The sequence below is a fragment of the Mus caroli genome, chromosome 8 (genome assembly GCF_900094665.2).
Source record: "Mus caroli chromosome 8, CAROLI_EIJ_v1.1, whole genome shotgun sequence".
NCBI lineage: Eukaryota > Metazoa > Chordata > Mammalia > Rodentia > Muridae > Mus > Mus caroli.
In genome coordinates, this window is record NC_034577.1 from 54,052,812 (window position 1) to 54,067,425 (window position 14,614).

Here is a 14,614-nt window from a genome sequence, read left to right on the forward strand (position 1 = left end):
TCCACTCACCAGCAGTCCCAAAATCCTGCGGCGGGGGTCGTGGGTAGCTGGCGGGTGTCAGGCAACCCTGCGCTCCCGCTACCCCGGCGCTGATCCAGCTGGATCTGTTTATACTTTTCAACTGAATTCACATTTCTCTTTTAGGACTTATTCGCACGGATATGACAAGACACTTGAAAGAAGAACACTTCAAGAAAAACATTCCTCTTGGGAGGTTTGGAGAAACTCTTGAGGTAGCCCATGCCATTGTGTTTCTTTTAGAGTCACCATACATCACAGGCCATGTTCTTATCGTGGATGGAGGATTGCAGCTCACCCTCTAATTAGAGATGATGTCACTGTGATGGCACTTTGGGTCAAGCACACATTTCCCTATTAATTTGACAATCCCATCTCTATGGGTGACATTTGCTAATGGAAACAAATCAGCTAACGGATGCTACAAAGGATTCTATCTTTGTATGAACATGTCTCAAAAAACAAAGTGTGGCCAGTTGTAATCTAAAGGGTGTGAATTCTCTGTCTTGGAGGCCATGGGCATTTTAAGGGTTATTGTGATACACCTGTATCAAGTTGGATATTAAAGACTTCAACCTTCTAGACTGTTGCTAAAATAAGAGTATTTACAGAAGATTGAGGTAATTTTTTATTGTTACTTTTCTTTTGCTGTGGTAAACACTATGACCAAAAGCAATATAGAGGAGAAAAGGGTCTTTTGATGCGTGTGGGTCCAGATGGTAGAGGCTATCATGGCAGGGAAGACAGGGCAGCAGTCAGGGCAAGCGTGGTACTAGGAGAAGAGCACTTGCTGGCCCCATTTCATCGACATACCAGAAGCAGAGAGAGGAAGCAGGAAGTGGAGCCAGGATGTATAATCTCAAAGCCCACCCACAGTGACATACTTCCTCCAGCAAGTCGTCACCTTCTAATGGATTTTTATGTTTTCCAAACAATGCTACCAACCAGGGTCCAGGTGTTTACACATGAATCTATAAGGACATTTCACATTCAGTCCATCATATTACTTGAGCAGCCTTGCTGAAGGCTACTTTTTGTTTGCTTTGTTTTGCATTTTGAGGCCGTATTTCACCATACCTTCTGTGAAATATTGCATCTACATGTGCATAGCAGTCATTTATTTAAAATATGTTGGGAAAAATGTCAATTAGAGAAAGGTATTCATTTAAAGAGGATTTTTCTTTCCTTTGCCCCTCACCCAGCCTGTTTCACACCACTCCCCCTCCCATCACCTCTCTACCTGACTACCTCCACTTGTTTATCTTCTTTCTGAGCCAGGATGCCACTCTGTAGCCCTGGATGGATGCCCTGAACTTACTATGTATCCCATGCTTGCCTTGAACTCACAGCAGTCCTTCCGCCTTAATGTCCCAAATGCTGAGGTTGTAGGTGTGAGCCATTGTGTGTGTGTGTGTGTGTGTGGCACATACATGTGAGTGTGCAGGCATACATGCACATGCCTTTAGTGGCCAGAGGAGGGTGAAGGTATTGGTAGTTTTCCTACTTATTGACTTGAGGCAGGCTGTCTGTGAACCAGAGGCTTGCTATTTTGGCTAGGATGGCTAGCCAGTGACCTCTTGAAATCTTCCTGTCTCTGCCCCTGTCTGGGGTTGCAGGCATGCATGGACATGCCCAGCTTTTAACAGGGGTGCTGGAGAGACACAGCAAGTGCTCCCGTCTGTTCAGCCATCTCTACAGTCTCGCCCTGTTTTCTTAGAGTGATGCTACTTTTCTCTGAGCTTCTCAGCAAAATAACCTGGTTATTTAAGTGCGGTGCAGTTGACTTTGTATATAGCAGTTCTTGGAGATTGTAGCTGTACTTTTGCTACGTTGTGGGTTCTTCTTTCTTCCATCCTTATCCACCCTTTCAACCCCCTAACAGTAGGTAGGGGAGAAAGATCCCTGACTCTAATTCTTTTTTTTTTTATTATTTTTTATTTTTTATTTTTTTGACTACAACTACTATAAAACAGTAGCCAACCTTCCCAAACGACCAACAACAACCAACAGCATTCAACCACCAACCAGCAAACTACCTCTTCTCAGGGCCATAGCATTTATTATATACCCCCATAAGTCCCCAGAATTACAAATGTCTCACAGTAGCAGAACCTATCTGGAGCTGACAAAATCACGTCCCTGCCTGAGGCAAATCATAGTCAGCTGCTGTGGACAATCTGAAGCAGCCTCATATCCCACACCTGAGATTAAAACAAAAACACATTCTTATGATATTTCTATGTTTTACAAAGCAACCAAAATTCTCTCTGCAGGAAACGATGTATTGAGTCCTTAAGGTACCTGCCATAGTTATGAGCCACCCTGATCTTGAGCGTAGGGAGTGTCTTCCTTCCCCTCATAAAAAGCTCAGCATAGCTAGCTGTTTAAGGACCATATGAAGAGCTGGGTGTAGCCCTGTCATCCCAGCACTCAAAGCTGGGTCAGGATGGCCAAGAGTTCAAGGTCAGCCTGATCAAGTCAGGGCGATCTTATCTCAAATCAAGGTGTTAAAACTCTATAAGAAATATAAAATGATAGTCAGATGTGGTTGAATATGCTTTTAATCTTCGCCCTCAGGAGGCTAAGGCAGGTAGATCTGAGGGTTCATGCTATCCTTGTTTACATACTAAGTTCCGGACCAGCTAGGACTATATAGTGAGATCCTATCTCAAAAACAATACACACACACACACACACACACACACACACACACACACAAATAATTAAGAATAATTTATGTTAGTAGATATAATAATGATTCATCCCCAAATCTTAGAATGATAATGAATAATTACAGTTAATCATAAAATGTACAATAACAGTAACCATGGATTTTTGTTTTTTTTCTTGTTTTGTTTTGTTTTGCTTTATTTTATGTTGTTTTGTTTTGTTTTGTTTTGCGGTGCTGGATCAAGCTCAGGGTCTCCAGCCAGGCGCCAGACAAGGACTTTCCCACTGAGCTTCCTCAGCCTGCACAGCACTGGTCTTAGAAAAGAGTATTTGCTTGAGAACAGAAATGAAGACACAGAACTGATTGCAAATATAGATAGAATCCCTTTTGCCTTGACCTTTGTGGGGAATAATAGGCTATTTCTATATACTGGATTCATGCTGTTTTTATTTGCCATTGTTGAAATGCCCTTAATATTTCATTTTAAAAAGTAATGTTTTGGCCAGACGCTGTTGGTACACACCTTTTATTTCAGCACCTGGGAAGCAGAAGCAGGTGAATCGCTGAGTTCAGGACAGCCAAAGCTGCACAGAGAAACTCTCTCTCGAAAAACAAACAAACAAACAAACAAACAAACAAGTGCCTATAATCTCAGCTACTTGAGCAGCTAAGGAAGAAATATAGCAAACTCAAGGACAGCCTGGGTTACACAGTGCAAGGACAGCCTGGGTTACATAGTGCAAGGACAGGCTGGGAAAGTTAGCAAGACTTTTTCAAAATAATTAATACATTTTAAAACGGACTGGTGATGTGGTAGAGTGCTTGCCCAGCATGAACAAGTTCCCAGGTTCAGATGAGAACAGAACAAAACTCAGTGATCCAGGATTCGTCGAACTACAGTTTTGAAGCAGAACATTATCTAAACAGAGATTTAATTATATATTGAAGGTCAACTCAAACATGTGAATAAGCTGTACTAATAAATTCAGAATAACTGTCATAAATTAAAAGCCATGTACTAAATACAGAGCCCTTTATCTCTGGCCTCCTCCTCTCTTTACTCGGTTTATTAGCCTTTGGGTTTTTCAGTTCTGGGCTTTGGGTCTGCCTGCCGAGTCAGTGCTGTACCGTGGGTTCCATGTGCAGCATGCTTCAGGATAAGAAATGTGTGCCATCGGTGCCCTTTGTATTGCTGAACGAATGGCCTGCCCGCTAAGTGTAAGCCATGGTGACTGGGGAGTGTTCAGGTGTTAGCATTCTTAGTCATTTTAGGAGATGCAGCACGCAGGCTATTTTACAGGAGGCGAGTCTGGGTAGTGCCTAGAGAGCAGGTAGCTTTCTTAGGGTCTGACCCATGCGTCCTTGGCCACCTACATGTGTGCAGGCTTGAGTTCCTTTTGCTGGACACATCATGTTCTGGAGACATCAATGAACCTGGCTTGTGTAATTAAGAAGGAAGCAATATGTCCTCTAGTGAAGTGATTTCCCAGCTGTCTTAGTTTATGTAAGTTCACTTTCTGATGCTCATTTAACAACAACGACAAAAAGATGCCTAAAGCCAATTTCTTAGAATTGATCTCTGTTGTCAGTGTACAATTCTGTCTAAATGGCCTTTTATCTTCTATATTTACTTGAGAATTCTGAGGCACCATTATACCTGTGAATTAATAAATTATACCATATGAGGAAAAAAAAAGAAGGAAGCAATGAGAAAGGAGCCAGGTATGCTGGCACTCAGCTGTAGTCCTCACACCTGGGGTCGAGGGTATAAGAGGTCAAAGATGTTGCCAACTACATAGTGAGCTTGAGACTAGCCTGGGCTACATGAGCAAAAGCTCAAAACAACAAAGAAGACTGTGTTACCAATAGGATTGTCCTTGAGTGTGTATGTTCACACTTTAAACTGTGCCCCAACTATCTCAGACTGTGTGGCGAGCTGGGGAAAGGTAAGATAGCCCATCACAGGTCTGCACCCTGCTCTCACCGACCTGTAGAATTTTCAGTTTAACACTTGCATTCGGAAACCCAAGAACTTTAGCGAATTCTTAAACAGAAGACTTATTTATGACTGCCACCCTCGGAACAGCTCATGGTCCAGCCATGGTTAGTGTTTGAAAGAAAAGGATGGGGGCTGAAGCCAGAGTATTCAGCTTTTATGCTCAGGTTTTGAAATATGTGCTCTTTTTATATTTTTATTCATATTCAATTTAGGAGGGGCTGTGCCAGCTTTTTACAGACATGATTATATGTTGCAAATTAGGGGGAATAATTTATGCAGAGAAGCAAGCTAATTTACATGCATCTATTACCCAGAATAATGAAAGGAGACAGATTATCTTGGTTCAAGAATTGATACCTAGTATTATGGGAACTGTTGTATAGATTTTTAATCCCAATCCAGGTTTCTACCCCATCTTTGACCATTTAGTTTCCAGATAAAAGACACATAACCTTTATATTTACAATATGCCTTAGTCAGCCATCTACCCTCTATGCTATTAAAATCTACTTCCTATCGATAACCCCGAGTTATTACTTACTATGTTTTATCTGACTGCTCTTAACTCCAGTTGGCCAGCCCTCGGGGCCATGCGTTCTTGACTCCTAACTCATGGTGATTTGTCCTCTTCACCTCTCTCTCTCTCTCTCTCTCTCTCTCTCTCCCTCTCTCTCTCTCTCTCTCTCTCTCCTGGTTTCCCTCCATACACACACACCCCAAACCTGAGAACCCTAAAACTGGCCTGTGCCTCTTCTGCCCAGCTATTGGCTGTCAGCATCTTTATTTACCAATCAGAAAAACGACATGGGGACAAGGTCACATAGCTTCACTTGGCTCTACATGTGGGTGTGGTGTGGACTCTCTCTCTGGGGCAAGCAAATCTTAGGGGCCACACTTAGCGTTACAATACAAATAGCATCAGGCCAACCCAGTACAGGGAACATCTCCCCAAGCTTTGTGAATGGGAATTAGTGTGAATCATGAAATGATACTACTGCCTGCTTGACAAAAATACCTAAATAAAGTATTTAATAGCTAACATTTAAAAACTTTTTGTTTTTCAACTACATCATAAGCTCCCGAGGCCAGAGCACATACTGTGCCTTCATTTGTTATGCAATTAAATGTACTGCGCTTTCCTTATGCAATTAAATGTACTGCACTTTCCTGATATCTCTACCTTGCTCTTCTGCAAACACATGAGGCATGCGCAGATTAAGTCTTTCATGACTCAGGATTTGCAGCTGTTGTGTGTCGTGTTGTATTTGTAGTCAGTATTGATGCTGACTCTTGGTACATATGCAGGCATGTTATTTCTTGACAGGATTCTCTTTGTTGGCCATCTCAGTGACTTTGGTGTTTATTTTTACAGCTGAATTTTCAGTGCTAAGCCAATTATCCTTTTTCTCTTAGGCAACTTGTCTTACGTTTGAATAGTTACCACCAATGTAATTTCGAATTCTTGGATCAGTAATCTCCAGAAGATGCTAACTTACTGCCTATGTTTTACCAAGCCTGCCAGGTACCAATTGACAAGGCCCCAGGGAATTGAGGAGAGGCTGTTGGGGCAAGGGGAAAGATTTGTTCAGCAAAGAAGACAAGACTTTGGATCCCCAAAGGCCATCTCAACCCTACTGCTTACCTTTATTCTTTTTTTAAATATAATGATTTTATTTGTTCCTTGTGAATATTTTAATCATATTCTTTCCCTTCCCCCAACTCCTTCCAGATACTCACCTATCTCCTACCCACAGAACTTCATGTTCTTTCCCTTCCGTAAGACAAACAGACAAACGAACCCCACACCACCAACAACAAAAACACATGGAGCCCAGTTTGTGTTGCATGGCTACTCCTGAACATTGAGCATGCCATGTCATTCAGTCAGTATGTCTAGTACTACTTTATCAAAGAAAACTGATTTTTTTTCTCCCAGAAGCTATCAATTATGAATAGCTTCTTGGCTAGGGATTGGACTTTTTTCCCACTTCTCTACTTCTGTGCTTGGATTTTTGTCTGGCTTGAGCTTGTACAGGTCATGGGCATGTTGTCAATTTCTGGGAGTTCTTTTGTACATCTTCCCTAATGTATCTAACAGATGTTGTCTCCTAGAAGTCATTCACCACCTCTGGCTCTTACAGTCCTTCTGCACAAATCTCCAGGCCTTAAGCCCAGGGGCGTGGTTTAGACATCTCATTTAGAGCTAAGCATTCCACAGTCTTGTATTCTGCATATCGATCAGTTGTGGGGTTTTGTGTTAGTCACCATCTCCAGCAAGAAGAAACTTCTCTGATGAGGACTGAAGAATGCCCTGATCTATGGGGATAGCAGTATGTCATCAGGAGCCCTTTTATCCCTATGCTCATTTAGCACACAGTGTGTCTCAGCCTTCCTAATGCCTTGACCTTAATACAGTTCCTCATGTTGTGGTGACCCCTAATGATAAAATATTTCCATTAATATGTCATTTTGCTGCTGTTATGAATCGAAATGTAAATATGTTTCGTTGATAGAGGTTAGCCAAAGGGGTGTCTCAACTCACAAGTTCAGAAGTGCCGATTTAGCAGAATGATGGTAGTAGACATTGCCCTAGGTCCCATTGTTTATCTAGCTCAGAGTGGCGTTGCCTCACGGACCGTGTCATGTATGGGTTCCTATTCACAGAGGGGTCCTTAATCCCATTTTTAAAAACATGTTTGGTTAGCCCCATAACGTTTGTGCCGTTGTTGCTTCAATGGGCATAGCTTGCAGGCAGTGCACTCCCTGTAACTCGCAGGGTTCATAGTGAGGTGAGAGGGATGAGTGTTTCTCCCTCGGTAGCATCTGCAGCACCCTCAGTGCTATGATCACTAGCCAGGAAGGGTGAATCTTTCATTTGTTTTTTCCATGTTTGATGATATAAGTATGTGGCGGAGACTATCCTCATGAAGTATCCAAAAGGCCCACACAAGAGTATCACTGTTCTGAGGGACAACTGTGACTAAATTTATTAACAACTTCTTCAGGCTCTTTGGCAGCACAACCATCCTTAGAGTCTGCTGAGCATGGAAGGGACTAGGAAGTGAACTCACCTCAGAAGATGGCTTTTGAGCCATGACCAGTCACGTGCAAGACTTGAGAAACCCACATTTCTATTTCTCTTTGAACATTTATATATTTGTTTATTATTTATGTGCATGCATAAAGGTCAGAGACAATTTGTGGGAGTTAGTTTTCTTCTACCATGTAGATCACAGAGGTCTCAGGTCATCAGGCTTAGTGGCAGGTGTCTACCTGCTGAACCATCTGGCCTCAAAATCCAGATTTCTGATTTAGAAGAGATTGGCAGCACTCAAGAATTTGTATTTCCAGCAAGTTCCCGATAGCTAGTGTAGAGAGAACTTCTTGTAAGACCTGACCTACAGGCTTCTCAAAAGAAGGAATTAGGTGAATGCCCATCACTTATAGTACAATGAGAAAACTCATTCATCAGATGAAATTTCAACATAAAGAACAGATCTGAAGATGTGAAGAGAAATCCCAGCGGGTCACATGCCTTGAACAGCACAGGGTTGTAATTGGTGCTTCTGGTTTTATTTGCTTGCTAAGCTGTTTTTGAGAGTTAGTAAGCAGACAGCTGTCCTACACACCTCTCTTATCCACTCAAGGCTGAGTCTCAGTGCTCCTCGGAAGAGACTAGTTTTCTCCATGTATGTGGTGTATACATGATGTGCGTGCACTTGCCGATGCAGGTATATGAGGAGGCCGGAGGATGATGTCAGGATGCCCTCCTCAGTCACTCTCCTCCTCATTTTGTGAGACAAGACGTCTCCTCTGAATCCAGAGTTTGCTCTTGTGATTAGCCTGGCTGGACAGTGAGCCCCAGGAGTCTGGCCCCTCTGCACAGAGGGCACAGATGTAGTCATGACCAGTTTCCGAGGGAGGTGCTGGGCATATGGACCCAAGGCTTCATCTGTATACAGCCAACACTTTACCTTCCAGACAGCCACCTTCCTAGCCCCCAGAAGGAATTTTGAAAATGCAATTAAGTTTCTAAGATGGGATGCTTTTAGAAAGGAGATTGTCTGGGTGGGCCTGATTTATTCAGGTACTCCTTTAAAGGGGAGTGGACCTTTCCATAGCAAAAGAGAGGCCAAGAACGAGAGGGTCTGGCATGAAGGGAATTCTCACGTCTGGCTTTGAAGATGGAGGGGAAGAATGGCCTAGGCGAGAGGAGAGCAGCCCATGGCTGACAGAATGTGCCCTCTGTCCCAGAATGTCAAGGAACTTTTGAATTCTGTTATAACCACTAAGGCCTCAGGTAAGATTGTGGCCTGTGACACAGTGAACTGGAACTCGCCACCTCATGCCCAACTTCTGACGTACCCGACTCGGACAATACAGAAATCTGAAGATCCCAACTCTGCTGGTTCCTTACAGCAGCAATAGAGTACAACATCACAGAGGGTCAACTGCCGTCTGTTAAATATTTATTTATTGATGTTAAGTCCACATTACAACAGCACAACAATCCAAAGTACGGTACTTATTTTTTTGTTTGTTTTTGTTTTTTCATAAATACAACATAAAAGGTGGCAAAAGAATGCAAGTTAATCCCAAGCCCAGCAAATTAGGAAAAAAAAAGTCACATTCAGAAAAATTTGGCAATTATGATATGATATAGGCCACAATTCTACAACAGAGATAGGTCTATGAGACCCTGCATGGCAATTTAAATCCCCCAATAGCAATGTGTATGTGGTCAAAGAGACTTGTAACACACTGCACAGGAACACCTGCCACCCAGTGTTCAAGCCTGCTAAAACTTGCTTGGTTGGTGTTCTTACAAAAGTAGAAAGCTGTACAAGTGAGGCAGTAATACAAAATATACGGGGTGCTTACAGATATAAAATCGTTTTAAGAAGTACTATGTATGATTGAGTAACTGAGCTAAGAAGTTCAACACCTTTATAAATAATGAACAATAGGTATGTTTTGCATGAGAAACACAGTGTTTTCTTTTCATAGCAGAGTACCTTTAAAGCCTCATGGTTTATACTATCAGGCCAAATTATTTTCTCTCACTTAAAAAAAAAATTGGTTCCGACTTAAAGTCATCAAGTCTGGTCAGAATCTACTCAGGTTAGCCGATGCAGAATCGTGCATTCAAAAAGCAGTCTTTGCAGCTGGCCTCACAGATGCTCAGAGCCTGGGACCTCGCTAAGGCTGGGTTCCACAGAGACAGGGGATGACGGGAACTAGTAACTCCCACTCGGCACCTACCTCTAGTGCCAATGGAAAAGAAGTTCACTGTCGCACAAGCTTGTTCTCTCTCAAGTCTTTTTCCCTCAGGCAGACTAGACCCTTCCAGCCACTTCTCAGATGCCCACCCCTGCCACCTCTACCATGTCCAACTTGCTCTACACACTAATATCTTCAACTACTACACACATCAGCTACATGGAAGTCTCTACCACGCATGCGCTCCACACCTCCTGGTGTCCCCCTAGAGTCCTTGACAGGTTAACGGCAGTGTTTTCTACACCTGTGTTTTCAAGGTTTAGAGGAAAACCAGAGCAGAGCCTGGCCTGGCCCTGATGTTTCATCTAAATGGATCTGAGATCCCCATGTGGGCAGCAGCTCCTTCCTTCCTTCTTTCTGTGCCTTCCAAACCTGCCTCCTCCAAATGCCACATGCCTTGGTCATGGTTTGGATGCCTCCTGTGGAATGGACTGTAATAAATGTCTGCTTTCTCCAGAACCCTTTATTAACTTTAAGGTAATCTTTTATTCACCCCAGATTGTAAGCAAGCTTCCTGATAAGATAACAGACAAGGAAAACTCCTGATATGAACAGAATTTAAGGCAAGGATTTCCCTCTTTCTGATGTAACATAAGCAGTTTGCAAAGACAAGGCATTCCCTCGGCTGTCTCCACCCTTTTCTTTCTCATCCCTCCGTAGTGCATGAGGTTCACTGGGGCCATCTGTAGACACTGTGCTTCAAAGTCATCGTATCTTTCCAACATTCACACTGCCATGCTATAGCACCTATAGCTTGTATTTAAAGGCACTTAAATAACATCAATTGTGGTTACCTTTGAACGGTTGGTTTCTTTTGGCATTTTGGCATTTCAGACCATTTTAATCACAGCAGTTCCAAAAGTCTTAACTTGGACAATAAATGTGAATTTTCTGTGCAATGTGTACATTTCTATAAGCATCACCTACTTAGACTCTCTATTAAGTAAGAAAAATATGATTTTGGTGGGTTTTTTTTTCAATTTCCTAAGTCAAAAGTATACTTCTGCCTTTCCCATAATGCGACAGAGGAGTAGGCTGGTGGAAGCGATGGCGTTCAGTTTTCAGCTTCAACAAGGGCGCTCGCCGATCACAGGTCTTCACTTTCTACCAAGCCGCTGTTCAGAGTCAGGTGAGATGGGCTGGCTTCAGGTTGGAAAGCGGCTTTGATGTCTAGTCCCTGGTCCGAAAGTGCTGCGTAGCGACTGGCCGAGGGCCGTACTTTTTTTGGCTTGGTGGTCTGTGGCTGCTGGTGCCACTGGGCTACAGAGAAAGAGAGCAAATGAAGATTTTTTTAACAAAGATATACTTGGAAATCCCTTAGAGGCTTAAGTAAATGCAGACTGTCTTGTGGACAGAGCCTGGTGGCTTACACCCTGATCTCAGCACTTGGGAGGCGAAGGCAGGAGATTACTGCAAGTTTGAGGGCAGCTTGGGTTGCAAGGTGAGTTAGAGGCCAGCCTGCGATGCAGAGCAATAACCTGTCTCTAAAACCAAAGAAGCACACACACAAAACTGTCTTTTGATATATATTAGGGACATACAATTGTTTAAAAACTTTATTTTTTATATATGTAAGTATTTTGCCTGCATGTAGGCATGTGCACTGAGCATGTTTCTGATGACTGTGTGTGTGAATGTTTTGGTTGTGTATGTGTATGTATGTATGTATATATGTATATACATATATACATATACATATACATATACATATACATATACATATACATATACATATATATATATATATATATGCATTGAGTATATTCCTATTGCCTCTATGTGTGTGTATGCATGTTTTGCCTATATGTATGTACACTGAGTATGTTCTTGGTGCCTGGGAAGCCAGGAGAAGGTGCCAGATTACCCTGGTATTAGACAGCTAAGAGCTGCCATGTGGGAGCTGGGAACTGAGCCTGAGTCTTCTGCTAGAACAGGAAGTGCTCTTAACTACTGAGCTACCTCTACAGTGCCCCACATATGTATTCTTTGTTTAAGAATGAACAGCCATGGTAGAGATGTGGATAATGTGGAGGCACTTCTGCATTTTGCTTACAGGTATCCCAAGTCACTGTCTGTATGTGCCTGTGGGACTGTGAAGCCAGGCAACACAGAAAGTTTTGTTCTTCTAGTAAGTGCAGATTGGAAAGTCTCAAATAAGTTTCCTATATCTGACCTAACTTCCTTCCTTTTTAAAAAAAATAATAATCATAGTTAGGAAGTCTAGATAGATTTTAACATTAATAAACAGAAGAGAACCAGACATCTGAGAAAGTTTCAAAACACTATTACTTTCTCAAGCAGAGGTAAACCTTGGAATTAAAAGAAATATTTTCTAGTGTTCTTATTTATTTATCTTTATATCAATGGGTCATATAATTCTGTTGTAGTCCTGAAATTGAGTTGGTAGGGTTTTTTTTTTTAAATTTAGGATGCATGTATACAAACACACATACACACATTCAAGAGTCTACTGCCAAGAGCTGCTGAAGATATTTTAATGAGGAAAGCGCTTAGCTATGTAAGTCCACATTCCAGAATCAAGGTATATCCTTGTTAAAACTACCCCAAGACACGGGAAAAAATATGATTCGGGAGGAAATGGTTAGAGACAGTCACTTGCAGAATACACAAATAAGAAAATGTGAAAGATGCATATGCCTTTATGTTAACCCCTATGATGCTGAAGTGAGAAAGGCACAGCTGACCAGCCAGCCTAAGAAACCAACATGCACATCTCGCTAATCAATCAAAGACCCTGGTGATACTTGGGTGTTTGTTCTCCTGGAAGGGTTTCACTATTAATGTCGGGAAACTATAAACAGAAAGAGAAAGAGTAATATGAATTTTTTTTTTTGGCAAATAAAATCCTGGCATATCAACTTAGAAATGTAAAGCTTAGAGTAATGAGATATATCACTCTGCCATCTCATTCTTAACCATTCAGTGTGTGAAATGCACTGAGATGAAATGAGGCGCACTCACTGTAGACATCCAGCCGGGCAGTGCAGGACACAATGCCTGCTTCGTTCTTGGCGGACACAGTGTACCACCCAGCGTCTTCCTTTGTGGCTCCCTGGATGAGCAGGCAGATGTAGCCATGATTATCCTGGTGCATGCTGCGGAAAAAGATAAAGTCATTAGGGCTCTACATTTTTAAAAAGTGGCTTTGGACAGGAAGCATCATTTTTAATTAGGTCATTAGAAACGGAATTGTGCGAGCAGCAGATAATAGGATCATACTTATTCTAGAGAGGCAGCTAGCCCCATTAAGTTAATGGGAGAGCAGAGCAGACCTCAAGAGGGCGAATAAATCCATGCACTAATTCTTAAGGGAAGACCTGCCTTTACAAAAACCACAGACTGGGCCGCCACCACGGGAGCAAATGAATCTATTTTTTCTTTCTGATATACATGTTTCAAAAATGCAGCTAGGTTAAGTCAGAATCTGCTCTGTCACATCCCAAAATTGCTCCCTTCCAAAGCCTAAGCCTACCTTTGGACGAAGTGTGACTCTTGTCTTGCACATCACTGGTGATAACGTACATGGCTTTTCCACTCACCGATTTGCATATAGTATCTGATGTATCGTTTCAGCTAGCACCGGGACTGTGCAAGTTCTGGGGTAGATGAAGCCCCTGTGCAGTCTTACCTTACTCGCTCAGTGCTGTGAGTGAGCGATTCATTTTCTTTCTTCCAAAATATCTGAGGTGGCGGCACTCCCGAGACACGGCATTCCAGCCGCACTGGGTATCCGTCAGCAACCCCCGTGTTCTGTAGCTTCTCCATAAACACAGGGGCCTTGTGTGCTTCCTTAGCTAAGGGAACACCAGAGGAATGATCTGTTAGTGGCATGCCAAAGGTCACTGCAAGGAACTCGGGAGCTTTAGAAAGATGGAGTACTGTTTTCACGTCGGGTGGTAAGAGGTTAGCCCTCCCCCTCAAGCAAAGGTCTGTACGCTTCATTCCACTCACGTTATTTCCTCAATTAATTCAAGACTGATAGGCCCACATAGTGCCCGGCCATCTGCTCCTCAGAATGCCTGCCTGACAGGCCTCAGAGATTCGGAGTCATTGCTAGCAGCTGCGGGAGCATTGCTCTAATTAAGGCAACAGGCTCGCACAGGCCTTACCTACTGCTGCCACCTAGTGGTGCCGAGTATTTCAGCATCAGGATTCCCTGGCTGCCACCTGAAATGCCTTTTTTTTGAAGATTTAAAATTTGGAACTCATAACGTCATTACTTGACAACAGAATTCATTTCTTTGTCCACTAACTTGTTTCAGCAGTGAGAAAGAAATCACAGGCCACCTACCAGCAACCACAAGCTCCAGGTTAAACGAGTTCTGTCCTGCTCTGTTGGTGGCAATACATGTGTAGATGCCAGCGTCCCGGGACGTGACTGGCTCTATAATGAGGGAGTGGACCCCATTTTCACGGACCAGCATCTTGTGAGCACTGTCGGGGCGGATGGGCTTTCCGTCTAGTTGCCAGCTGAGATCTGGGGTTGGTAACCCACTGACCTAAACCAGAAAGGAGACACACATGAATTTCTCCAATAGTAAAACCATCAAATCACCAAGAGTTATGGATCCAGAGTCAGTTCATCCTTTGGTAGCACAATGGCTTTTCCACGTTACCTCTCTTGT

At 42.8% G+C, this 14,614-nt stretch overlaps 2 protein-coding genes across 7 annotated transcripts in view; one reads left to right on the forward strand and one right to left on the reverse strand.

Annotated features, from left to right (window-relative positions):
• The window catches only part of Cbr4 (carbonyl reductase 4), a 45,603-nt gene that overhangs the window by 15,658 nt on the left and 15,331 nt on the right, over positions 1-14,614 (forward strand). The window contains exons 5-6 of one of the 4 annotated variants that reach the window (XM_021170933.2): positions 145-233; positions 2,934-3,941. The exons of 1 other annotated variant lie outside the window; for it this stretch is intronic. In XM_021170933.2, coding sequence (XP_021026592.1) covers positions 145-233; positions 2,934-3,008 — 164 coding nt within the window. In that variant the 3' untranslated portion in view covers positions 3,009-3,941. Of the gene's footprint in view, positions 1-144; positions 601-2,933; positions 3,942-14,614 lie in introns of those variants that run through there. 2 more of the 4 variants (XM_021170934.2, XM_021170932.2) reach the window with 2 other exon arrangements.
• The window catches only part of Palld (palladin, cytoskeletal associated protein), a 384,747-nt gene continuing 379,273 nt past the window's right edge, over positions 9,141-14,614 (reverse strand). For 2 of the 3 annotated variants that reach the window (XM_021170930.2, XM_021170931.2), the window contains 4 exons: positions 14,281-14,488; positions 13,618-13,783; positions 12,951-13,084; positions 9,148-11,228 (listed from right to left, as the gene is read on the reverse strand). In XM_021170930.2, coding sequence (XP_021026589.1) covers positions 11,056-11,228; positions 12,951-13,084; positions 13,618-13,783; positions 14,281-14,488 — 681 coding nt within the window. In that variant the 3' untranslated portion in view covers positions 9,148-11,055. Of the gene's footprint in view, positions 11,229-12,950; positions 13,085-13,617; positions 13,784-14,280; positions 14,489-14,614 lie in introns of all 3 variants that reach the window. The other variant, XM_021170928.2, reaches the window with a different exon arrangement.